This window comes from Diceros bicornis, chromosome X, assembly GCF_020826845.1.
Source record: "Diceros bicornis minor isolate mBicDic1 chromosome X, mDicBic1.mat.cur, whole genome shotgun sequence".
NCBI lineage: Eukaryota > Metazoa > Chordata > Mammalia > Perissodactyla > Rhinocerotidae > Diceros > Diceros bicornis.
The window spans coordinates 103,821,432-103,847,517 of NC_080781.1; the positions used below are offsets into that span (position 1 = coordinate 103,821,432).

Sequence of the window (26,086 nt, forward strand, 5' to 3'; positions counted from 1 at the left end):
CTGCTAGTTGGAATTTTTCTGAACCCTATTGTTACCAGCCATAAGCAGGCGCCCTTGCTGGAGTTTATCACAGCTGTCTGAAATTAAACCCCTCATTCGTAATTAATGGGTAGATCCTTATCAGGAGCCACCTCATTCATACCCACAATGCCGTCTGGTCATAGGCTGAACCTCTCCTATTGACACTTCCTCACACAGCTGGCCTGATAGCATCATGTTGGAAATGAATCTCCCATCTTGTGCCTTGCTTTAGTGAAATCACAATACCTCTTTTTCCACACATTGGGTTTCCTCCTCCCTGTCCTAACATACCAGAGAAAATCAATGTTCAATCTTTTTCAGCAGTCCAAGGGACTGTTGGAAACAAAATTTCATTTCTCTGTATTACTCAGAAGTGAAGAACACCAGCATCTAATCACGTCACATTACTGCTGCCCACTCTGCCTTACTGATAGGTCAGTTACCTAGCAGTGGTGATGCATGAGCTACTTTGGAGCAGCCATTGGCATCAGCTGTGAAATAATGTTTCCCAGACTCTGATAAAAACAGAACCATCAGAATTAGGATTTACTGGGTCATCTCAGCTAATTTCAAGGCCAACATGTATGTAATTTAGATTGGAAGACTAAAATGGAAAAAACTTATTTCGGGGTAATGTCACAAAACCCACCTGGTGTTTAAAAAAAAAGTCAATATTGATATGTAAAAATCAATAACTTATATTACAATGGCAAGCATTAGCCTGAGTTTTTTTTGTTGTTAGTACTATCAAGTCAATTCAGACTCCTAGTGACCCGTGTACAGTAGGGCTGAACCCTGCCCTGGTCTTTTTGCGCCATCCTCTCACCTTCTGGTGCTGTATCGGACAGTACTCTGTTGCTATTCATAGGGTTTTCATGGACAATTTTTTCAGAAGTGGGTGGCCAGGTCCTTCTTCCTAGTCTGTCTTAGTCTGGAAGCTCCACTGAAACCTGTCCACTATGGGTGACCTTGCTAGTATTTGAAATACTGGTAGCATAGCTTTCAGCATCACAGCAACACTCAGCTACCACAGTATGACAACCGACAGATGGGTCCTATGGTTCCTTGACTGGGCTGTGGCAGTGAAAGCGCTGAATCTTAACCACAAGATCACCAGGGCTGGCTTAGCCTGAGTAGCAGGGATAAAAATAACACTAATGGCTACTGGTTATTGAGCACTTTCCATATGCCAGGCACCATGCTGGAGTATCTCATTTAGTCTTCTCCATGGCTCTATGCTATGGGTGTAATAATTATCCCCATTTTACACCTGAGAAAACTCAGCCATAGAGAAGCTAACTGCCTTGCCCAAGGTTACATGGCTAGAAAGTAGAGTGGCCAGAACTTGACCCCAGGCAGATTGGCTCCAAAGCCTGTACTGTCAGCCACTATGGTACTTCACCCCCAACTAACAAAAGACCAACAATTTGATTTATTACATCAATAAACAAGTCTACAATAATAACATAGAATATTCAGACATATCGTAAGTATGTATTGCAGGTTTTATTGGGTAGTAATTAACTTTATCAACTAACGTTCTACCTTAAACTCAGATAAACATTATATAGCATTGCTAAAGGTTTGAGAGCCCACAAAACCATTCTTTCTCATCACATGGGGGCTCTTAATTTTTCAAAAGACAGGAGCTAAGTCTATGAGAAAATAATACATGGCTAACTCCATAGGTTGTGAGAGTTTATAATTTCAGGGCTCTAGTTGGCGGAAACTTGGAAAGGCATTTTTCTCAAATCTAGATTGTCACAAAGGGTTAAACGAACCACTCTAAACATTTTCCTTTGCAAAATATGGGTTATAATGAATGAGGTGGGCCATCAACTCCAAAATCAAGATGAACTTTGGGATGGATATTAGAAACGAAGGAAGAGGTAAAAGAAGCCAAAGTAGGAAGGGGATACAATGTGGGTGGCCTTTGGGGAGCCAGTACACTGTGAAGACATTCTCTATACAGTTAAGATACGACATTTCCCAGGAAATTGTGAAAATGATACAACAAGTCAAAAAATAAGTAAATCAGAGGTGTGGGTTATTATGGAGATGGGAAAAATGTCAGAAGTGAGGGTCTGGTCATTTTGTCTCTAGCACTGCACAGAGGAATGGAGCCCTGATCTGCCAGTGTGAGTGTACAGTTAACTTTGCAGGTAGCCCTAAGGTGGAGCTTGATACAAACAGTTCTTTAGAAAAGCCATTGTTCTTGGTTCATTTTTTATAGGTCACCATGTGATTTTTAAATTAAATTTCTTTTTTACACTGCTTTACTGGAAAAAGGATGCTGCCAAGCTGATTTAGAGTTTTCCATGTCATTGCTCATCATGTGCCTAATGTGAGTTTGCATAGCATGATAAAGGTTTCTAGACAGGGCTGAGATCCCAGATGCAGAAATCTTGGTGATCCAACCAGGGCGCAGGACCATGTGAGAGCAAGGATAATCGGATTGGCATCAACCATATGTTAGGATTCAATACAAATAACCATTTATTATTTTATAATTTTTCTAGTGGGCACTGATCTTGATAGGAGACATTTGCCAGCGAAACAAAATCATAATGAACAAAAAGAGGGTCTTTCATGCAAAAAGAGCTGAGAAACTCTATTTTGTTTTAAATAGTTTATAGCTGTACAGTTGAAAAGTATGTTTATTGCAATACAATTGAAAATTGATAGCTATTACCGGGAGTTCCAGTTTAGGCCTAGAAAAGCTTAGGTGATAAAAACCAAATTCAGTTGGTTCTCAGAGTGTAAAGGAAAGTAATAAAAGGGTTAATTCTCACCATTATTCTCAAAAGCAGTGTGGGATAAGCCTGAATAAAGAAAATGGCCTAAAGTCAGCTTGTGGTAGGTAAGAGACCTTTTGAAAAGGTATAAAGGCCACCAGACCAGAAATCTAGAAGCAAAATTCATGTCAAATAACGTCAAGAGTACTCCCTTTGCCAATCATCATTTTCATACCATGCTCCATACACATCCCAAATGATGTTTTGTTTTAAAGTTGTGCAGTTCATGTGCAGGCATTGGACTGAAGGATTATACGATTGGAGGACAAGGCTTGAGAGAGGAGATTGTGTCACATTCATGAAGTAATTATTGAGCCCCACATTCCTTCTTCTCTCAGTTATTCACACCTGAGGCAAGCCTGGCAGCTGGCACTAGTCTCCAGAGGTAGAATACCATTGCTCAACTGCTACTTTAACGTGGGCATAGTCCTGGGGGTGAGGGTGGGGTTAATTTCTCTTTACATGATTATCCTTGATCTTTTGAGCAAAGGAAACATTATAGTCATCAACTATCTTCTATCTTCTAAATCTCCAGATAGTAGTAAAACATTTGCAGGGTTGAATTTTGCATATCTGGCTCTGCTGATTGCTGTTACATAGAGCATTTGGTATATAGTAGACAAAGTGGGAGAAAAGTAGGAGACCATTATTTAGGATAGTTGAGAGTTTCCTCAAGCTCAGGGTTATGAGAAGAAAAATGGATTTATGATCTGAATTATCCAGTTTGGTTTTCTGGAGTGAACATAGAGTCGCTTCTCAACTTTTCCCCTGAAGACAACACATGAGAAAATGTACCTAAATTGCAGCATGGAGAAATTCAGGAGACCTAAAATGTAAGATCTAGCCCCATGACTGGCTCAGGCCCATGGGCCTTACAGCCCAGATTTCTGTCTCTGAGGCACAGGAGGAGGTGTTGGGCGAAAGCATGAATTCCTTCCATGCTCTCAATTTCAAAGAAGCATTGCCCTAATACTTCTGGCTCCTCTAAATAGTGTCTTATGGTTTTAGAAGCTGTAAACATATCTAAATCCAATCCCTTTTGAGAATGCCTTTACCCTTTTACAATGTAACACCTTATGGAGTAATGAGGTCAGCGATTTTATTACCCACTGCGGAAATTATATTCTGTCATTCCTTCTAAAACTTGGACAGGTTCAAAGGCTCTCTTCCTTCCTATATCCTAGAAATTGGTGAACTAGACCCAGTTCTCCTTCTCTATGGCTTTCATCATCTTAGAGGTTTCTCTTCTTTGCATTTTTCCAGATTGAAGAATTGTTGTTTTTTAAAACTCTGTCCCTAATATGGAAAGGAAAAATTTCCTTCCAGGTAATTTTAAGGGAGTAAACTGAGGGTAGTGTAAACATTGCATTGAATTCTTCAGGGAGGTCAGAGACTCCCTGTCTTTGGAGGCTTTTAAGAGCAGAATAGATGCTTCCTTGTCTGAGATTGTTGAAGAATTCCTCCAGGGCAGAGTTTCTTAACATTCGGGCCTAGATACTTCTTTGTTGTGGGGGGCTGTCCTGCATATTGTAGGATGTTTAGCAGCATTCCTGGTCTCTATTCACTACATGCCAGTATCATCTCCCATGCCCCAGTTTTCACAACCAAAAATATCTCTGGATATTGCCAAGTGTCCCCTGGGGGCAAAATAACCCCAGTTTGGAATTACTGCTCAGGATATGAGGCTTGTTTGGCAGCAGGCTGACTGGAGCAAGGAGAGGCAGAGCTAGCTAGAATTACTCAAGCCAGTCTTTTCTTCTATCCCAATACACCTGAGGATTGCAACCCAGTCCCATCAGTACAGTGGCTCACTAGGACAATGTTCCTCAATATCTGGAAGGAGACAAAGTAGGAATGCCTCTCCTTTCTTTTCCCGGGAGAGTCTATTGGAATTTTATTTTTGGTGGAATATTCAGTCTGAAAAATGCTAGAAGTGTGTTGTGCATTGTGATAACCACTAGCCACATTTAGCTATTTAAATTTAAATTAATTAAAATTAAATAATGTTTTAAAAATTCAGTTCCTCATTCACACTGTCTAAATTTCAACTACTCAATGGCCATAGGATGACTATCTTGTTGGACAGCACAGATAGAAAACATTTTCATCATGGCAGAAAGTTCCATTGGACAGTACAGCTCTAGAAGGTTGATAATTACTGGACAAGAGATACCTGCTGAAGCAATCTAGAAATATCTTAGCAATGAGTAATAGCTAACATTTACCAGATACTTAAAAACATGCTAGGAACTTTGCTAAGCACTTGACATGCATTATCTCATTTATGAGGTAGGAACTGCCACCATTTGTATTTTATAGATAAGAAAACTGAGGCTCAGAAAGGTGAAGTAACTCGCTTAAAGTTACACAGCTACCAAATGGAGGAGCCATGACTTTAATTCGAGCAGTTTGGATCCAGAGCTTGGGTTGTTAACAAGCATGTGATATAGACTCAAGGTGGTGAGGTGGAATGTTGGGTATCTGGCATCAGAAACAGCCCAGACATGCTAGTAGTGGATAAGAGAGAGGTTTCTCAATATGTGGGCAGAACACTGTATCTGGAGAGTGTGGATGTACGCAGAAGTTTAGGAGACAGGTGGTTGGTATTGTAGAGGTCTGGCAACAAGAATGGGAGTACTGGGCAGGATATAAGATAGGGACTCAGTTACTGGAATTAGTCCAGGGTATCTCAACCTTGAGACTCTTGACATTTTGGCCCAGATTTTTTTTTGTTGTGGGGAGCTGTCCTGTTTATTGTAGGATATTTAGCAACATTCCTGGCCTCTACCCCCTTGATACCAGTAGCACCCCCTCCCCAAGTGTGATAGCCAAAAACATCTCTAGACATTGCTAAATGCCCCCGTGGGGAGCAAAATTGCCTGCAGTTTAGAACCACTAAAGTAGAGTGTAAAGCAGAGGCTTGGTTACATGGCAACAAGGCAAGGGCTAAGGGATAGCTAGCCAAACACAAGATTCAGAGGGGACCAGCAGCTTGGCTGACTGGATGCTGAACTGCTGAGCTGCTGGCCTTCCAGCAGCTTCCAGTTCTAAGAGTCCTCATGACTAGGAACAGGATTAGTCCCAGAGCCTGTACTAATAAGAGTCAGCCCATGGGAATGAAGTGTCTTCGTTTGAGGGTGGCAGTACTGAAAGGCTACGGTGGCAGGGAACTGGGTAGGTCACTATGGAGATCACCTTCCCATGGCATGGTGCCATCATTCTATTATACTTAGCCACACTGAAAAGGAGTCAGGGCACATGCATCTCATGGCAGTATCTTGATTTGCAGTGTTTGCCGACTTCTGTTAGGGCCCTTGGTTATCATAAGAATGGAAACTCCATGAGTTATGGATGTTCTAGGCAAACATGAGACAAACCTACAATGACTGCCATTCGTAGCAGGAAATTTGTTTTATTGGTTGGTAATGCTGGAGGCACCCTGAGGGAATTTTGTATTTAGGTTCTTTTTGCTTGAACTCCCCACCTGGTTTTCTGAGTGGCTCCTCTCAGAAACATGCATGCAAGAAGGAGCCCCTCACTCTGTAGCAGGGCTTGGCTAGGGTTGGGAAGCCCTTAAGAAAAGAAGCTTGAGCCTGGACAATGCCAAGAAGCTTAAGCTCACCTAGCACAGATGTCTCAGCAGGACTCATTTAGAGAATATTTCTTTCTTCTTTAGCAGAAAAACAGGATTCAAAAGGCTCTGCTTGGTGGCCATGACAGCATATATCATGATAAGCAGTTGATTTTTCAGTACACAATGGCCAGGATTAAATTACTGGGTCATTATAATAAATAGGTCACATTTAAAAAAATATATAACTTTTGGTTGACAGGAAAAGTGGCTTAGGTCATTTTGTGATTGAACCTATGCCTGTCATGTTGCATCATCAACTACAAGCAAGTTCTTTCCAAACCCAGTCTTTGACAAGCAAAGACTTACTAATACCGCATAATGTACTGCATTTACTCATATATTTTCCCTCTGTCACATTTTGAGAAAAAAAAAACTCAAGAAAAATATCTCCCCCCCCCCGTTCACCATAATTTCTTCCTCTCTCTGACATTACTTTTAATTTTATTGCTTTGAACTGGCAGTTTCATTGTCAATAGTGCTTTCTCAAGCTGAATCTTGTCAGAGCAGACAAAGTGTTAAAGGAAAGGAGCTTGGCTGCCTCTGGTTGGAGATGGGAGAAGGGAGAGCTACTTTTGGCTTCTAACCCTACTGCTACCGTCTGTTGCCTGTCTTTCTCGTACTATGCTCCCAGGCTAAGGATATGGGCTTCTGTCTCCCTAGAGAAAGGTAAGCTAGGCGCTGATCACTACTGAATTAGGAAACATCAGCTGCCTTGTCCTTACTTTCCTGAAGTTAAACATGCCCCAAATCTAAAACCTGAAAAGGCAAAGACATTTTAAATGCAAGGATGACTTTTCAATCACTTGCAAAACATTCCCCTCTCTCTGAAAGACATATGTAACCACACACCTTGTAGCTTCAATGAGGTCTTTCACTCTGCGGCACCTTTTCAGGAATGCAGGCCAGGGCTAATGGAAAGGAGGCCTTAGAAGGGACTGGGGTTCCAAATTACATTCACTATTGCTTAATTTTCTCCTTCATATTCAGTTAAAAGGGGATAAGACTCTCAAAGATTGACAAAAAGTTGAAAGAGGTAGTGATTGAGACCCCCAGATGCTTGATTATCCCATTCCCAATTTCTAATGGGGAAGGAAACAGCACCTAGCTCTCAGATGCAGAGGATTGTTTGTCCATTGTCAGAAAAGGGCAGCAAAGAAGTATGCAAAGAAGAAGCTTAGCTCCTAGCAAACTTCTTTATTTGTGGTCTCATAATAACATTCATTCACAAACTTGAGACTCCCTGGAGGCCCCAGTCATATATCTGAGAATTTGGGGCAACTGACACTTGCACAGAATTGCTTTGGGACTTCTTTTATACCCTGCGATGGTTCTGTTCTATCAAATTAACATTGGGGTATTTAACTCTTTCAGAGGCTAGAGGTTAATACACCTTGGATTGATTGCAGTGACAAAAGAATGGACTAGATTACCACTATGTTTCATTTAATCCTGATGATTCTATGATTAAGTGGACCACAGCCAAACAGATATCCCCCAGAACTCCAGAGGTTTTATTCTAGAAATGTACCAATGGCATCACTGCCTGTGGAGTTATTAGTGAACTCCCCTGTGGTTTTTATATATATTGGGGCTTTGTATTCTTGCCTCTCAGCTAAACCAATTATGTGTCAGGCACAGTACCTATTTATAGGGTTTATAAAATAGTTTTAGAATAATTTCAAAACATTGTTCATTTCCTCACAGAATCCCTGAGAGATTATTTAGTAGTATCCCTTTGTTTGTCGATAGCAAGAGGTTAAACTATGAAGAGATTGAGTAATATGCCTAAGGCTACATAACAGTAGAGAGATGGAGTCAACATGAGACTGAATGCACATGAGTCCACTCTTAGACTTTGTTCATCATATCATGCACCACAGCTAATATACAGATTGCAAAATTGCAGGGTTAGAAGAGACCTTGGAGATGACATAGTCTAGCCTCATAATAGATGTTTAACTCCTTTGGCAATACTCCCACCCAATGGCCACTCTGCCTCTACTCAAACATGTCCTGCGGTGATATGCTATTCCATTTCTCTCCACTGCTGAGATTATGGTTTTGAAATTGGGTGACCATATTTCTTTCTTCCCCATCAAACGCTACTCAACACCTTCTAGCTGCTCTCTTTAGTATGGAACTCTTGATTAAGAACCCCTTCCTGAGGAGTGACGTAGCACCCAGCAGGCTGTGAGGATATACTCCTTCCTATTTCTTGACTCCATCTTCATGGCAACAGCAGCAGTGGCTGCGGTTGGTTCAGTAGTCAACATGTAGTTCTTTGTGCCCAGGAGCTACGCACCCAACAGGTGATTGTCCAGGAGACAGTTGCCCAGATCAAGGCTCATGGTGACTTACTGGACGGCATTGCCCCAGAAGATCAAGTGGTGCTCCTGGCAGGCATGCCTCTGGAGGATGAGGCTACCCTCAGCCAGTGTGGCATGGAGGCCCTGACCTCTTTGGAATTAGCTGGCCACATGCTTGGGAGTAAAGTCTACGGTACCCTGGCCTGTGCTGGAAAAGTGAGAAGTCAGACTTCCAGAGTGGCCAAAAAGGAGGAAAAGGAGGGGTAGGGAGAGGAGGAGGAGACAGTGATGGGCTACATCAAGCAGCAGATGTACCATCACTTCATCAATGTTGTACCCACCTTTGGCAAGAAGAAGGGTGCCAATGGTAACTCTTAAGTCCTTTGTGATACTGGTTTTCTCTAATAAAGCCACTTGGTCCAGTCAAAAATAAAATGAATGCTTTTCTATCTTGTAGTTCATTCCTTCTAGGTACAAGGTGGCTCCTTGCTTATCTGACCAACTTATGGATGCTGGGCTCAAAGGTCTTTCAGGAAATATTACATTCTGGTTCCAAAGAAGGAGCTCAGGATTGAGAGTGCTAGCTCAGTGTTCTTATTAGGCCATACTCTATTGTCTGGCTGCTGGGTTGTGTTCTCCAGTCCCAAAGACCAAGGGGGATGGAGATGATACTACCAGCTGAATCATTTAGTTGAATTTATTAATTCAGGCTTCCCCCTAGGTAGTTTAAGAGAATAAGTTGTGAGAATGACTGAAGAACAATTTCTGGTTAAAGATAGCCTAGCTCACTTGAGTAGCTTCCTCCAAATAAGGTCTATGGCATTTTTTTTTCCAAGTAAGTTCCAGGATCCAGAGAACACGTTTCATTCTGATCAGACAAGCTATTACCCAAAAAAGCTTAGCACTGGCAGCAGAATATGCAAGCCCACCTTGTCTTGCTTCCTGGTTTACAAGTGGGAACCAACTAATTTAGAAATCACGGCAGTCTCTGATTAAAATGATGGAGAATTTAACATTGAAAGAAAGAAAGCTCTCAATAGGGAAGGCAGAAAAATAATGAGACCAAAACCAAGCCAGGGCTTACCACTGTGTACCCCTCAGTACTCCTAGGGAAGGCTATTTGGTTAGTCAAAGCTGTGAATTATGACCACATCTGTATCACGGATGAATGTTTCAGGTCCAATGCCAGGGACTGTTGGTTAAAAACTAAATAGGCTTGGTTTTTAGACACAAATATGTTTTGTTTTTAGAGGACATAATTTAATACTGTCCTGCCTATACTGCACTAACCTGGAGTCAAAGATGTTGTCACTTAGTGACAACTCTTACTCATGTGGCCTTCCTACCTTGGATCTCTAGATCCCTGCCATCTAACAAGAGAAACTTGCTTCATGGGGTTGATGTGAGTCTTTTGGGGTACCATATAGATCAGCAATCTTGCCTTAACTTCTGTTTAGAGCAAATATCAGCTCCTTAAAATAACAAATATTTGATTGAAAGAAGGCTTGTGTATCTTTAGAATGTCTTTCCTCTTCACCAAGAGCTGAAATAGAGGAAATTGTTTATCCTATAAGATGAAGGATTTCGGTTAGATGCAAGGAAGACAGTTCATGATGCTCCATTCCAGAATGGATGACTATAGGATGTCATAGAATTCACTCTGAGTGGCTTTCAAGACAGAAGGACTTAATTTTAATGTAGTGGAAGTAACACTCAATTAAAAGTCAGAAGTTACGCATCTTGGCTCTGCTATAAATGTCATTCCATTGAGCCTGGACAAATCACTTCCCCTCTGTGAGTCTCACTTTTCTCATCTATAAAATGGGGAGGAGATGGACTAGACAATCTTTCTAGGTCTTACATTCTATTAATTTCACTCATTCAAAAAACCATTTATGTGTGACAACATGGATGGATGTTGAGGGCATTACGCCAAGTGAAATAAGTCATACAGAGAAAGACAAATACTGTATAACCTCACTTATGTGTGGAATCTAAAAACAAACAAACAAAAGCCTTGAATTCATAGATACAGAGAAGAGATTGGTGGTTGCCAGAGGCAGGGGGTAGGGGGTGGGTGAAATGGGTGAAGGCAGTCAAAAGGTACAAACTTCCAGTTATAAAATAAATAAGTCCTAAGGATGTACTGTACAGCATGGTGAGTATAGTTAATATTGTATTGTATATTTGAAAGTTGCTAAGAGAGTAGATCTTAAAAGTTTTCATCACAAGGAAAAAAACATTTGTAACTATATATGGTGATGGATGTGAACTAGACTTATTGTGGTGATCATTTTGCAATATACAAAATGTCAAATCATTATGTTGTACACCTGAAACTAATATAATGTTAGATATCAATTATATCTCAATAAAAAAAACATTTATGGGGTACCTGCTATGTTCCAAATGTTGGTCTAAGCACTGGGGATTCAAAAGTGAACAAAATAGGCAAAGTCCCTTCTCTAGAGAGGTGACATAGGCAAGAAACATACGTCAGGTGCTGGTATGTGCTACGAAGAATTCTGAAGCAGGGCAAGGGAGTAGGAAGTAATGGAAGGAGGTGCTATTTTTATTTAGGGAGATCAGGAAGGCCTGCCTGATAAGGTAGCATTGGAGCAGATATATAAAGGAATGAAGGGAGCCAGCCATGCAGCTATTTGGATGAGGAACATTTCGGGCAAAGGCACTGAGGGTGGATGATTCCTATAAGAGGTGAGTATGGCTGGAGCAGATCAAGTAAGGGGGAGAGTGGTTAGGAGATGAGAGCAAAGAGATAGCAGCAGCCAGATCATGCAGGACCTTGTAGGCATTGGAACAGGCTTTGGAGGGTTTTGAGCAGAGTGACATGGTCTGACTTACATTTTAAAAAGGGTGACTCAGGTTGCTGAGAAAAGACTAGATTATTTGGGGCTGAGAGGGAAAGCAGGAGGCTACTGCAATTGTCCAGGTAAGAGGTAACAATGGCTTGGACTAGGGGGAGCTGGTAGGGGTGGTGAGAAGTGGCCAGATTCTAGGGTGGTCTGCAAGGACTCAAGGCTTGAAGGCTCTTGTCATGGACATCTCATGATTTCCTCTTTTTGAGCCCCTTCCAGACATTATGAGTCTATGACTGCAGTTCACATACCTCAAACATGGGAAAGCTTGATTATCCCTTCTGTGAATTCCCAAACTTACTAGCTCTTCTCAAATCAAAGTAGCAAAAAATAAACTGAGTAACAGACAACTGAGGTTGTAAGTGGCATCAATCTAGAAGGGCTTCTCCTCTTTGAGTTTGTTAAAGTTGTTCTATTCCCGGGCTAAATGCCATTTTATTGATTGCTAGACAAGCAGACACTAAAAGCCTCTACATTATTAAGAATCTTTCTGGCATCTCAGTCAGGGGTGCCTGATCATCCTATTTTGACACTGGTATTGGTCTACTCTCTCAGTGACCCAAACACATTCTTAAACAAGATGATTATGTCAGCATGGTATCAAATAAATTAAGAATTTGGCAACTATCCTATTTATGTGATCAATGTAGACAATTTGGAGAGTTTAGACCAGAAATAGTATAGACTTGGCATGTCACACATTTTCTCCCTCTTGTTTCCTTTCTACTAAAGAAATCAAGGAAAATGTTTTCATGTATAATTTGATACTTGCCGTCTTTTCTAAAGTAGCAACTCTGTTGTCAATGGAGTCAGGGCAAAGAATGGATTAAATGGATTTTCGCCATTGCCTTGGTGTTAGAACTCATTCCTCTGTTAAAGACCAACCCTTCTTCTGTTTCTGTCTCCTTTCTACTTCCCTTGGCCTTGAGGTGTAGGCCTGTCTGATCCTCTTCTCCTGTGCCTCCAAGTCAGTAAACTCATAGCTATAACAGCCATATATACTTTCCTTCCTTTGAACAAAGATGCTTAAGCACTAAACTAGAAACTTAAAAATAAAGGAATGATTAAGCATGAATACTCTTTTATTCAGGCTCTCTTACACCAAAGAGATACTAAGACATTTTAAACATCACTTAAAACAAACCTATACTTTTATGCAGAAAAGTTAAAAGATCTAGAATACAACTAGCTTTGCTCTTTGCTCCAGACTTGCTGTAAAACTCTGGGTAAATCGCTGTTCTCTAATAAATCAGAGTGAAATTTTCAAAGTATGAATAAAGTGCTAACGACCTTAACATACATAGAGTTTAGACAAATCAGTAAGAAAAAGATGAAGAGTGTAGTAGAAAAACGGGTTAAAAAAACAAACAGTTGATTCACAGAAGAATAAAACAAATTGCTTATAATATGAAAAGATATGAAGCCCCACTTATAATAAAAACAATTCAAATGTAAAACAATAATGAGATAGCATTTTTTACCTGTCAGAGTGCCAAAGATTTTTAGAAATCTTTGATTGTTTTTCAATCTATGATTGCAACAATGTGAGAAATAGGCATTCTTACACACTGTTGGTAGGAGAGCAATTTGGCAATATATATCAAAATTTAAAAACGCACATACCTGTGATTCCATAATCCCATTACTAGAAATTTACCTTATAGATATAATCACACAAGTGTTCAAAGACATATATACAGGGTTGTTCATCACCACATTGTTTAGAGAAGCAAAACCCAAAAACCTAAATATCCTTGGATCAATTTAAATGTTCATTAATAGAGGACTGGTTAAATAAATATGGCACATTTGTATGACATAATACAACATTGTCATTAAAAGGAATACAGTAAAGACAAATATCCTCACAGGGAAAGATGTCCACAATGTATTGTTAAGGAAAAAGAAACAAGTTGCAGAACATTTGTGAAAAGAAGTCTATGTGTGTGTGTGTGTGTGTGTGTGTGTGTGTGTTTGTGGCTGTGTTTCTCTTTGAATATGCATAGAAAATACCTAGGAGGACACACCTATCTTGTCCTTAGTGATGACTTCTAGGGAGTTGGTTTTGAGAGTGGGAAACGGGGTGTTTTCCTTCACATGCTTTTATACTGTTTTAATTCTTAGAGTTAACATGTATTATTTTTACAACAAAAACTCCAGAATAAACAAATGGATGTGCGGAAGGGTGGTCGTGACCCAGGACCCTGATACTTGAATAATTTCACACCTCAGTTTGAGAGTTAAGAAATAAGGAAAGGCGGGAGGGAGAACATCGCTTGCGTAAATACAACATACCTTCATTTTGAGTGGGTAGACAAAGCCCAAACTGTTCTCAACTCCAGCTGTATCAGTGGGATTGAAGCCTTCCCTGTGCAGGCACATTGGAAGGTAGGGATGCTATCTGCCTATTTGACGACAAGGGGATGGATTGGAGGATTGTTAGAGGTCATTTTTAGCTCCAAAGTTCTATCCATAATTCTGATATGGATAATGGAGCTGATGGTAGCTACAAACATCAATCACTCCAGGTTGCCCTTGAAGGAACAGAGGGAGATTTAGAAATTCCACTCTCCAGCTTCAGACATGTTTGTTGTGGGTCATCACCCCCCTTTCTGGGGGAAGAAGTGAAGGTGGTATACCCACAGGAGAACTGTCATTGGGACCAGCTTCCTTTTCCTTCTCTGATTTGACTTTCTTTGGAAGGTTCTTTCAGTGCCTTTTTCTTATCTGGTGCACAACCCTCCTTTACTAATGAACAGGCAACCACAATACACTGAGAGCAAGGTGAAACAGGAAGCTTGTCTTCCTTCAAGCTCCTGGTAATCATGTGCTGATTACTTTTCCTCTCCCGAGGACTTCAGAGGGCTGACTTACTTCTTAGAACAGAGACTAGCTGCTGGCTTGGGGTCACTTAATTCTGCCAGAGGCAACAAAGTGTGAGTTTATCAGGAGGTGCCTGAATCCAGGATGGCCCTCACTAAGGGAGTTCTCCTTCTGACTCCAGAGACTTTCTGCTGATAGGAGAAGCAACCACTTCCTTTATCTTGTCTTGTCTGTTGGCCTCACTATCTCTCCAAGCCTAGGGCAGGATTTATCAGTGACAATTCAGCATGATTTGAGGGGCCATTAGCCAGCCCTCTTTCCTCAGACTATGAACCCTGTGCCTGTGTTTTGAACTTTATTCTATAGGAAGTAAGGAACAACTATGATCATTTGAGTGACCTATGCTCCCACATATACAGCACCCTCTTATCTCTAACAGCACTTATATTTCAACTAATTGTTTAAATGTTTGCTTCCTCACCTCAATTAAGTTATTCAAAGAGACTTGGTAACCAACTGGGTGTGGGTGGCTGAAGGAGAGGGCGAAGATGAAGACAATGGCAAGGTTTCAAATCTAGATAACTGGAAGGATAACTGGAAGGATAAAGATGCCATCACCTGAAAGAGGATATACTGGATGAGAAGGAGGATTTGGAGGGCAAAATGGAGCTAGCACAGGGATTAAGAACACAGTCTCTACCACCACACTGCCTAGGTTTGAATCCCAGTTTGTCCACTTACTAGCTGTATGAGCTTGGGAAAGTTATTTAAACTCTTTGTGCATTGCTGTCCCCATTTGTAAGAATGGATTATTCTGCATCACAGGATGGTTGTGAGTATTGAATAAGTTGATGTATGTTATATACTTAGAACAGTGCCTGGCACATAGTAAGTGCTGAATTAGTGTTTGCTATTTTTATTATTAGACATAGCAAATTTTAAATATTTGAGGTACTTCTAGGTGGGTATATCTAACTGAAATTTGGAAAATGAATTATGGAGCTCATGATAGATATTGGTCTACAAAGGGAAAAGTGACAGAACTCTGGGCATCACCAATATTGAAGGGAGAAAAAGAAGGATTCTAAAAAAGAGACTAAGAGACAGTTGTCAGAGAGGGAGGAGGAACAAGGTAGGCATGATATTATGGAAGTCAAGAGAGTTGTCAACCAGTGAGATTAAAATGGGACACAGACATTTGACCTGTGTGTGTGGGGAGAGGTTGGAAGAGAGGAGGGAGAGATTGTCATTTGGGGAAGTAGATAGATGAAAGGGGAGAGAGTCAAAGATCAATATGGCTAGCTCTTCACAAATATTTGCTGAGGGGCAGCTTTGTCCAACCAGGCCTCTGGGTGATCAGTGGGTCCAGCTTCTTTCGTTTATCCCACTTCAGTCCTCTCTGTCCCAATTGCCAGTCAGAAGACCAGTAACAACCAGCTGGGATAATGGTGATGGTTCACCAAGGTCTCAACTAAGGAGAGGCTCCACCAATGGCCATAGACTCATTCCCCTTTACTCCAACAAAGATCAGAGAAAAAAAGTGGGAGGGCAGATGAGCACAGGAACCCAACAATTACTGTTTGTGATAAGACTCAGGGCCTACCTGGCCTAGTGTCCTGACTCTGAGTGAAGTATCCGGGGTCTCCATCATGAGGCTAATCTTGTGAGAATAACAAGAGCCACAAGCACTGTTTTTATCACCAAGACTTCACTCCAGCACCCATTGTGAACAGGTCACCATCATTCCCACTAACCACATCATGCTCATTCATTTCCTTCTGGCTAGTGTGCCATTCCCTTCTTTCTTCCTTTCTAGCTCAAAGACTATTTTTTTTCTGAAATGTTCCTCCCTTGAAATCCCTCTGTCTATTTGTATCCAGAGTGGCTTCCTATATTGTCCACATGACACATTTTGGATATGAACCATACATTTCCTTGCACTGTTCTATTTCTGTCCCATGTTTGTTGTTGGCATATGAAAAGGAATCATCAGTATGGGGTAGTGTTTGGTGCTCTGGGATAGGACAGTTGGGAGGGGAGGGGGAAGGAGAGCTCTGAGTTTTGCACTGATATTTCATACTTAAACTGAGTTTGTGACAAGAGGCATAAACTGGAAAAACCAATAACAGTGAGGAGCCCGGGGTGAAAAGGAGACAGAAAATGGCTGCCCTCTAGACAACTGTACATGTGAGGTGAAGTAGGTCAGGATGATGTCACATACAGATGATATTTACCTGCCCAGGGACAGAGGAGAATGGGAAACTTTTTAACTGGACATGTATATGTGGGTTAGGGCTATATACAACCATGAACATGAGGCTACAGAAAGGAAGCCCTGAGTTGGTGGTAACCCTGAAGGTGTGTGTGGGGGGGTGTCACGGCTGAAAAACTGCATGTGTTTTTATTTAGTGACTTGCTTTTGAGATTACTTCATGGTTTCTTCCTTGTGAAGTATTATGCAGCCAGCCCCCTTGGTCTATTTGAGACCAAGTTTAAATAATTGTTTTTTTTTTTTTTTCTGAGAGGCAAATAACAATGTCTTAAGTCTTTTGTATCACTTGGAACACAGGAGGCCATGTCCACTAAGAGGGGAGGACTGGTTGGACAGCATGTGTATGACTGTTCTCCTCACAAGACTACACATTTCATGAGGGCACAAACTGCATTTTTCAATTTTATTGTGAGGCATATGGTTAGTAGTAAAAAATACTTAGAAAATTGAATACAACTGAAGAGAATTAATCATTTGCTGGAACTCTGTCACCAATGAGTTGTTCTAGATAGATACTACTTGTAGCTGCTTTGTTTATTTTCAGCTTTGTTGTAAATGTTACCACTTCTGATGATTCCTAGGAGGCAGAGTAGGGTAGTAGAAAGACTGGCTTGGGAGAGAGGAGGAATTTGTGCGAGTTCAGGCTCAGCTGAGTGACCTTGGATGTGTCACTTCAGACCAAGTGATCTCTAAACTCTCTACAATTCTGCTCTTTGAGTGAAGTAGGCCATGTCTCCTGAAAGTTAGCACAGATACGTGAGAGGAGGTAACTCAGTTCATCAGTTTGGCCAATATGATGCCATGCAGTCATTCTGACCTTTTCTTCCAATGAAGCAGCTGATTTCTTTTCTTGACTTGATTGACAAAACCCATTATTTTGGCCGAGAAATTTGACTTTGGAATGAGAATCAGAGAATTAAAGCATTACTCAACTTATTATAGACATAAATACATACTGTTATATTGGGCAATTCAGGTAACAAAGAATTAATAATATTAATATTTTGTATTAATGATAATGATATGAGTATCATTATTAAATGCTACATGCCACAAATTATGCCAAATGTTAAAAAAAATTCTCATTTAAATTTTGCAACACCCTATGACATAGGTAAGATCATTAACTCCATTATACAGATAAGGAAACTGATGCTCAATCAGGGTACCCAACTTTACCAAGGTCATGTAGTCTGAACTCTTAGCTACTATGTGTTAGTGGGTGCTTAATACATTTTTAAAAATGAATAAATGAGATTAGCCAGCAGGCGATATCAGCATTGCTTCAAATAGTAGGGGTAGGAGTAGTACTAGCTACCATTTATTGAGTATTCACGATGTGTCAGTCACTGTTCTAAGTAACATACATGTATTATTTCATTTAATTCTCACTATAACTCTATGAAGTAAACTGAGGTTTAGAGAGATTAAGTGACTTGTCCAAGGAAACACATCTAAAGGCTGACTCCAAAGCCTATGTTCTTTATACCAATCCAGGCTGCCTATAAATAGCAGGGTGACTTTTGCAATTTTCTCCTTTACTTTCTGCTGTCATGTTGATTGTTTGAGATTTAAAGGGTAGACTCTTTAAGTACTCTCTCTGTGCTCCAGTCACCTTTGCCCTGGCCCTTAGTGTCCCCCACCCCTACACTGTGCAATCTCTCCCTGAGACCAAGGGTCAGATAGGAGAAGGAGTAAATGGAGTGTCTTGTTGCTGATTTTCTACAATATCAACACAAACACTTATAAGTACTGTTGAGACTTAATCTCACTAGCTCATCTGTGAGACCAGTTTTAATTTGGAGCCATCTGCCACAGACAAATGAGTAATTATGACAGAGCCTAGCGGGGTGGGCCAGGGGGAGAAGGTTGACATAGCCGCTTTCTGCCTGCCTGCCTGCCTGCATTGACGCAAGTGACCAAGAAAGGAAATTTTGGGGATGGGCTGTTGATGCAGAGGCCAGAAGCTCTACCTCCCTGTTGCTCAAATCCTTAGACTCCAGTGAACAAGGAGGGATGTCTGAGGTCATGCAGCCTGGCAGGAGAAGGGAGACCATTGCCATCAAGGACAGGCAGAAAGAGGTAATCTGTGAACTGAGCCAGCTCGCTCAGCTGACAAGTGGTGCATCGGTGCGCTCCTGGGATCCGAACCGGCGAACCCCAGGCTGCCGCAGCAGAGCCTGTGCAGCCTCTCCCTCTCACTGTACTGGTGGTGGCTTGTGATGAATGCCACTTGCCACCTGGTGTCTCCACATAATATGACCGGCTAAGTCAAACTGATGGAGTGAAGCTGAAAATAATAGTCATTGACCTCTGTCTAACATTTAAAATTTTTTTTCAAAAGACTTTAACATATCTTTATCTTATTTCTGCCTTACAACAGGCCCCTAGATTAGGTAGGGACAGGTATTGTTAGCTTCATTTTACAGATGAGGAACTTGACCTGTAGGGTGATTCTATAACGGGACATGTGTAAAAGACCTTATGACTTGCCCAAGGTCACCCTGTTAGCTACAAGCTGGCTAGCACCTCAAATCTGATTAGTCTGTCATTCTGTCTTCTAGACCAGTAGTTTTCCAGCTGTGCTTGCTCTTCAGGGGCCAAGGAGGTATGGGAGTGTTTGTGTGTGAACAAGTGGGGCTTTGGGCCCCGACCTGCACTTAAACCAGGGCAGCTCTGCTTGAGTCTGTTTTACATCTGGGCAAGATTTCATTTAATGAAAGGATCTGCTATTGAAATGTTTGAAAACCGCTTGTCTAGACTAGTATTGCTCAGAGAGAGTGTAATGGGTTGAACTGTGTCCTCTAAAAGATATGTTCAAATCTTAACCCCTGGTACCTGTGAATGTGACCTTATTTGGAAAAAGGATCTTTGCAGATGTAATCAAGTTAAAATGAGGTCATCCTGGATTAGGGTGGGCCCCAAATCAAATGACTGGTGTCTTTATAAGAGAAACAAGAGGGAGATTATGACACAGAGACACAGAGGAAAGACACAGAGGAGAACTCGATATGACGATGGAGGCAGAGATTGGAGTGATGCAGCTACAAGCCAAGGCATGGAATAGATTCTCTCTTAGATCCTCCAGAAGGAATCAGCCCTGCCAACACCTTCACTTCGGACTTCTGGATTCCTGAACTGTGAGAGAATACATTTATTTTAAGCTGCTCACTTTGTGGTAATTTGGTATGGCAGCCCTAGGAAACAAATACAAAGAAGTACATAGACCTCTTATCTAGAATCAGGTGGGGGTGGGCTTATTAAAATGCTGATTCCAGGCCCAAACCCTAAGATTCTGATTCTGTAGCTATGCAATGGGACTCAGGAATCTGCATTTTGACAAGTTCTCTGTATGCACAGTGATGGATCTTTGAGCTGGTTTTGACCATATACAGATACAAGACTCCTCTCTGGACTGTAGCTGGACTTGCTCTCCCTGCTGACTATGCTCCTCCAGTGGTTCCCAGAGTCAGTGGGCTGAAGGAAGTAAGCTTACTAGACAAAAAAATGGGTGGGTGTTAAAACTTCTGTAGTCCCCAAATTTTGAATTCTGAGAATAAGAGGGTTTATCCCAAGAAATCGTAAATCCCCCAGGTCGCCAAAATCTACCCCTAAGGAAATAGGGATGTAGTAGTTAGGGAGTGGATGCTGCCAAGAGAGTCAGATTTCTGGAGCAGCAATAAGACCACAGAGTAACGCCACACACACACACACACACACACACACACACACACACACACACACACACAGACTCTTCTACTTGTTGTCTGGTGCAGGAAATTCTATCTGATAGAGCATCACTATTTTTTACTTTAAGATTTAGTCCCTATTAAAAATGCAGGTCTCCATGTGAATATTGATACTTGAAGCCAGCGTCAGCCATTTATGCCTGGTCTCCGATCTTTATCTGAGAGGAGTTTTGATAGGCTAGAAGAGGGAGAAGAGCACAACGGGCTGGGGTAAGGATGGAGCAGAGGGGGTCTTGCTGCCAAACTCCTTGCCCAGTAAAGCTAAAAAGGGCACTAGTTTATCCACCCAAGATTGATGGAGGTCAGCTATGCCCAATCCCTTGGAGAGATGGGTGAAGGTCTTGTGGAAAAGGACAGGTGTTTGGATTCTGTGTGTGGGAAGAGTGCCTTCCTGAGAGGAGCCTAACCAGCTGGACCCACGGTCCTTCAGGAGGCCTGTGTTTGCTCACATCCCTGATTGCTCCCAGGTAAACAAATCTTGTTTCTATCTCCCAGAAAGGCAGAGCTCCAGCACTGTGGCAGCCTGTTGTTATAGTTACTGACATATGACTTATCACAGTGATTGTCAGAGCAATGGGAGAAAATGAAATTTAGCAGAAGCTGGTGGTGGGGGTTGGGAAAGGGAAAAGAGGGCTGCTGAAGAGACATGGAGATGGAGCTGATGGCTTTGTGGGTTTGTACATATGGTTTGATATTCAAATACAGGCAAGGGAGGTCTTATACTGGCAGTGTGTCTGAAAGAGCTTGTTAAAAGACAACCTGTCCCACATAGCTTTACCCAGGTTCCATATGCCTAACATTCCACTATTAGTGGTTCATTCTTGTGAGTTAAGCACTGCCTTTCTCCAGGGTAGGTCATACCTTAGATTGCACTTTAGAGTAAGTTAACTTGTTGCCCCTATTTCTCAGGGTTTACCAGAGCACTGGGGAAAGATGGGGGGGTATGGGGGCCATCAAATAAGGACTTAGCCTACTTTCAAAACTCAGATAGGGCTGGCATTGCTAGCCCCCTGTTTGGAATCTCCCTTGTCCTCACTTCTCTTTCAAAACAGTTATGAAGCTAAATGGAAGTGAATATGAATGTCCAGGATGTCTTGTTCAATCAGCCATGTGCTTTTCTGGGAGATACACTTAACTCATCAGCAGCAGCACGTTCTTGTTCATCAGCAAATATTTATATATAACCCATTATATATGAGGCACTGGGTTAGGTACTGATGGGGGAAGCATGGAAACAGTTGGGCATTAGATTATGCCTCACATTTAAGAAACAATCTAGTTACAGAGACCAGACATTTACACAACTAAGACTGACCAATAGTACATAGTAGTGTGTGATTGGTGTCAAGTGAAGGGTAGAGCCAATGGCTACATAATCTCAGAGGTGGGCAAGATCATCATGGAGCAGGGTAGCTGGCTAAGCCTTAGTTAAGATTTTAGTACATTAAATCACTCAGGCACTTAGCAGGGCTCTGGGGAAATGGGGCACAGAACAAATCAGTTTTGATGGGGATAGTGACATGGACTGAGAAGGGAACCTGTTTATACCACTCTGCTTTGCTGTTCATCCAAATTCTGTAGGCCTGTCCTTTCCAGAGAGCTCATCCATCCTCCACTGATCTACCCTGTCTCAGAACTCCCATGCTGAGAATTCTAAAACTTACTCAGACTGCCAGGGAAGCAGTATAGCCAAGTGGTTAAGAGGGTGGGTTTAGGAGTTAGGCTGCCTGAGTTTGAATCCTGGCTCTGACATTTATTGAGATCTTGGACAATTAACCATCCTGTGACTTAATTTTTCTTATTGGTACAATGGGGATGGTAAAAATAGTGTCTACAAAGTTGTTGGGAGGATTAAATGAGGTAAGTCATGTAAGATACTTAGCACAGTGCTAGTTGCATACTATTCATTCATAAAAAAGGTATTTATTGAGTGCCTGTAACATTGCAGGCACTTTCCCAGTGCTAGGATATAGCAGTGAAAACGAGAGACAAGGTCCCTCCTCTCTTGGCTCTGTGTTAAATGCTGATGGGGAATGGGGGGATTCAGGCTCTTTACTCAAGGAACTTTTAATCTAGTGTCTTGCTTTCTGCTCTATGAATTCTAATTCTTAGTCTATGAGTTGTCACTTATCTTATTTTCATTCATTTTTGTTTAACTAGGCACATATTAAAGCTATAAATTCCCTTTAAACCAAGCTTTGGTCATATCCCGTAAGATTTGATATTGAGTGTTTTCATTACCAATATTTTCTAAATACTTCGCAATTTTGGTTTTGATTTGTACTATTTCTACTTTTTAATATACTGCAGTATTCCATGTTTGATGACTCTATATTTTCTTTGTCCCTACTATGTGCCTCTACCATGCTCCAAAGGAAGAGAGACAGTGAAGAGACCTCTCTGACTTGAGGGGTTTAGAAGGGACTAGGGGGAGACAGGACTGGAACAGACTATTAATGAAGGGTATTGAATGCTAGGCTTCATGAGTTGGTTTCTTTTCTAACGAGGAGACATTGTAATCATTGAAAAGGTGGACAGGAATGACAGGATTATTATGCTATTTTGGGAAGAATAAGACAGCATCATTGTTCAGGATGGCTTTAGAGAAAGAAAGAGGCTAGACGCAGGGAGTCCAGTTAGAAGATTTTCATGTCAGTCTAGGACAGTGGTTCTCAAACCTGAGTGTGCATCAGAATCCCCTGGAGGGTGTTAAGACACAGCTTGCTGGGCCCCACCCCCAGAGTTTCTGATTCAGTCAGTCTGTGGTGAGGCCTAAGAATTTGCATTTGCATTTCTAACAAGCTCCCCTGGTGATGTTAATGCTGCTGGTCCAGGAACCACACTTTGAGAGTCACTCATCTAGGAGAGAGACAATGAGAAGCAGAGGCAGAGTTGTGGGAGCTGGGCTAGAGAGGAAAGGAAGCATGTAAGAGAGAGGGGGAAGGAAGAAACCACATGGCTTGGGGATTGGACACAGAGGCAAGGGAGAGGAAGGACTCAAAGATGACTCCACAGCATTAAACCTAGGTGCCTTGGAGGATAGGAAAATCAAAAAGGCAAAAACCTGGACATCTTGGGGTGGAATGCAGTCACATGCTGGGTACTGGAAAAATATGTGAGTCCCTGTATCTATCTGCATCTGCATAGGGCACACTGAAGTTTAAAGGCCTCTCCTTCTTCAGGATAGAGGGTGGCGAGAAGGAGGAAGCCCAGGTCTGTGTTTGGTCTCTCCTTTTCTAGAATGTAACCTTTGAGTAGAGGAAGAAAATGAAGATAGAGAGCAGGGGGTAGGGAGGGTAGAACGAACTTGGATATTCTGGAAACAGAGAGCATACTTTTGGGTTGTTAAGTATTGAATGTATATGGGAAAATACTAATAAGGAAAAGGCAAATGAGTAAAACTCAGTGTAGGCCATGCAGGGTAGCTCTAGGACATCACCTGAGATTACTGATGCTATTTTTGAAAGCAGAGGGTTGCCATGATAGGGCTTCTCAACTCTAGCCTACCTAACCTTCCCTAGTTTCCAGGCTTGTGACCCTAGTGCCCTGTTGTCCCTGGTTATTTCCCAGCCTGTAGGGACTTCTCTTACCTGCTTCTCTCCACTGGGCCGCCTGTAGCTGAGCAGAAGCTCCACAGCACCCACTACTTCCTTGCGGATGGCGTAGAGCAATGCATCGCCTACATATACGCTATGGTTCAGCAGTAGCTCCATGATCTCCAAGTTCTCGTTCTCAATGGCAATGAGCAGGGCGCTCCGGCCCAATGGATCCATGCAGTTGATGTTGACATTGTAGTAGATCTCCGCCTCTTGTAGGGCCTGCTTCACAGTGGCGTAGTCCCCCTTCTCCACAGCGTTGAGGAAGGCCTTCTCCTCTGCAGAGAGCTCCGTCTCAGCCCTCACGATTTGCAAGGGGATGCGGTCTCTGTATGGTGAGTAGTTGACCTTTTTGTAGTACAGTTGGGCCATGGTTCATAGCAATTTAGAAACCTGAGTGAGGAGAGAGAGGGAGGCCAAAGATATTCTTAGATATCTGAAGGTCTCAAGTGGCCACTTACGGAGGCAGCCTGGCTAAGGGGTTGGAAAATCCTAAACTGTTTTAGTGCCATAATCTTTCTCCTCTTGCAAAGGGGTATAGCAGAAAAATCCCAGGCTTTTGGATCAGAAAGACCTGGGCTCAAATCCTGGCTTTGCCAGCTCTGTGACCTTGGATAAGCTACTCAAGCCCACTGTGCTTCAGTTTATTAAGTTTATCAATATTAATACCGTTAGCAGGAGTTATCACTTAGTGATTGCTTACTGTGTACTAGGCCCTGTGCTGAAGAATAATTTCTACATCATAAAGCTATTGTGAGAGTTAAGTGAAGGAATACATTATCAAAGCAACTGGCACAGGGTAAACCTCCTGAGACATGGCACCAGTTAGTTCCTTCCTTCCCTTCTGCTACCTGAAAATACTTGTGATATACTTCTGATGGGTGATGCACAGTTGAAGTTCATCTTGGGCCAATTTCCTTTGGGCCTTGGGCCTGTGGGCCTGTGCTAATTTTCAGGATTACATTTGCAGCTTTCCCAGATGCAGATCCTGGACTGAAATCCTGTTTTAGTGCTAACTGAAGCCCTGCTTCTTTCTGCTGCTCACTGGGGAAGGAGTACTGGCTCCAATAGGCCAAAGTCATGCACCCCTCTGCCCACTCATGATTTTTTCCTCCATCATTCCAAACCAAGGAGCTGACAGATCTGAGAATCTGTTTGATTCAATTCTGAGAAGTGTATGGTCTGTTTTATATGCACCACATCTAAAGCCAGATTTTAATAGCATTGATTTTAAAGTAAAACCTATTATTGAGTTTCTAAAATGTGTTTAATTTTCTCTGGGAGACCAAGAAAAAAAATACAGTCTTTGCCTTCGATTGCACAGAATGAATCACAGTATAGAGCTCTTGCATCGTAGTTTACAGATCAAATGCATGCACATTCCTCACTGACTCCTTGAACTAACCCTGTTAGTTAGGGGAGAAGATGAGGCTCAGACTCATTAGGTGATTAACCCCCTTTCCCTCCAGGATGCTCTGGAAGCTGAGTTTGGATGGACTCTTTTAAGTGTCTTTCATTACTCAACTGTTTTGCCAGCAAAAGGAAATGGAAATGTGATAAAGGGCCTCTTGTCTCATCTCCTGGATGTAAGAGAAGATAGAGACATGAAGCTTCCACAAACATTTGCCTCACTCCTCCAGGTAATTACATCCCTGCTTTGGAAGTGGGAGAAGCATATATTATACCAAGTGGCATTAGCAATTCATGTGCTTGTGATCTTCTGGAAGTTAGTATTTGAAGGTGAGTGTTGCCTCTTGCCCTGAACAGGCCCAAATGACAAATTTCTCTCTGCACCCAAATCTCAGGAGACCAGGGTACTGTTTTGCTGTCTTGAGAAGCACTGATATTTTCCTGTGCTACTTTCAAGTAACTCAGCGTGGCTAAAGGAAAAGGGCACTTAGAACAAGCATTTGTCACTAAACAGCAAATGACTTTAATAATACTAATTGTAGACTGCCTCCCTGCCTCCCCATCTCCATTATAAACAAAAAGGGAAGAGGAAGAAGAGAGAGTG

At 41.9% G+C, this 26,086-nt stretch overlaps 1 protein-coding gene and 1 pseudogene across 2 annotated transcripts in view; one reads left to right on the forward strand and one right to left on the reverse strand.

The window, feature by feature from the left end:
• TRPC5 (transient receptor potential cation channel subfamily C member 5) overlaps nucleotides 1-24,458 on the reverse strand; it is a 133,951-nt gene extending 109,493 nt beyond the window's left edge. For both annotated transcript variants that reach the window (XM_058536539.1, XM_058536540.1), the window contains exon 1: nucleotides 24,067-24,458. In XM_058536539.1, coding sequence (XP_058392522.1) covers nucleotides 24,067-24,444 — 378 coding nt within the window. In that variant the 5' untranslated portion in view covers nucleotides 24,445-24,458. The remainder of the gene's footprint in view (nucleotides 1-24,066) is intronic.
• Nucleotides 7,091-9,134, forward strand: LOC131400650 (ubiquitin-like FUBI-ribosomal protein eS30 fusion protein; annotated as a pseudogene).
• Nucleotides 24,459-26,086: the final 1,628 nt, after the last annotated feature.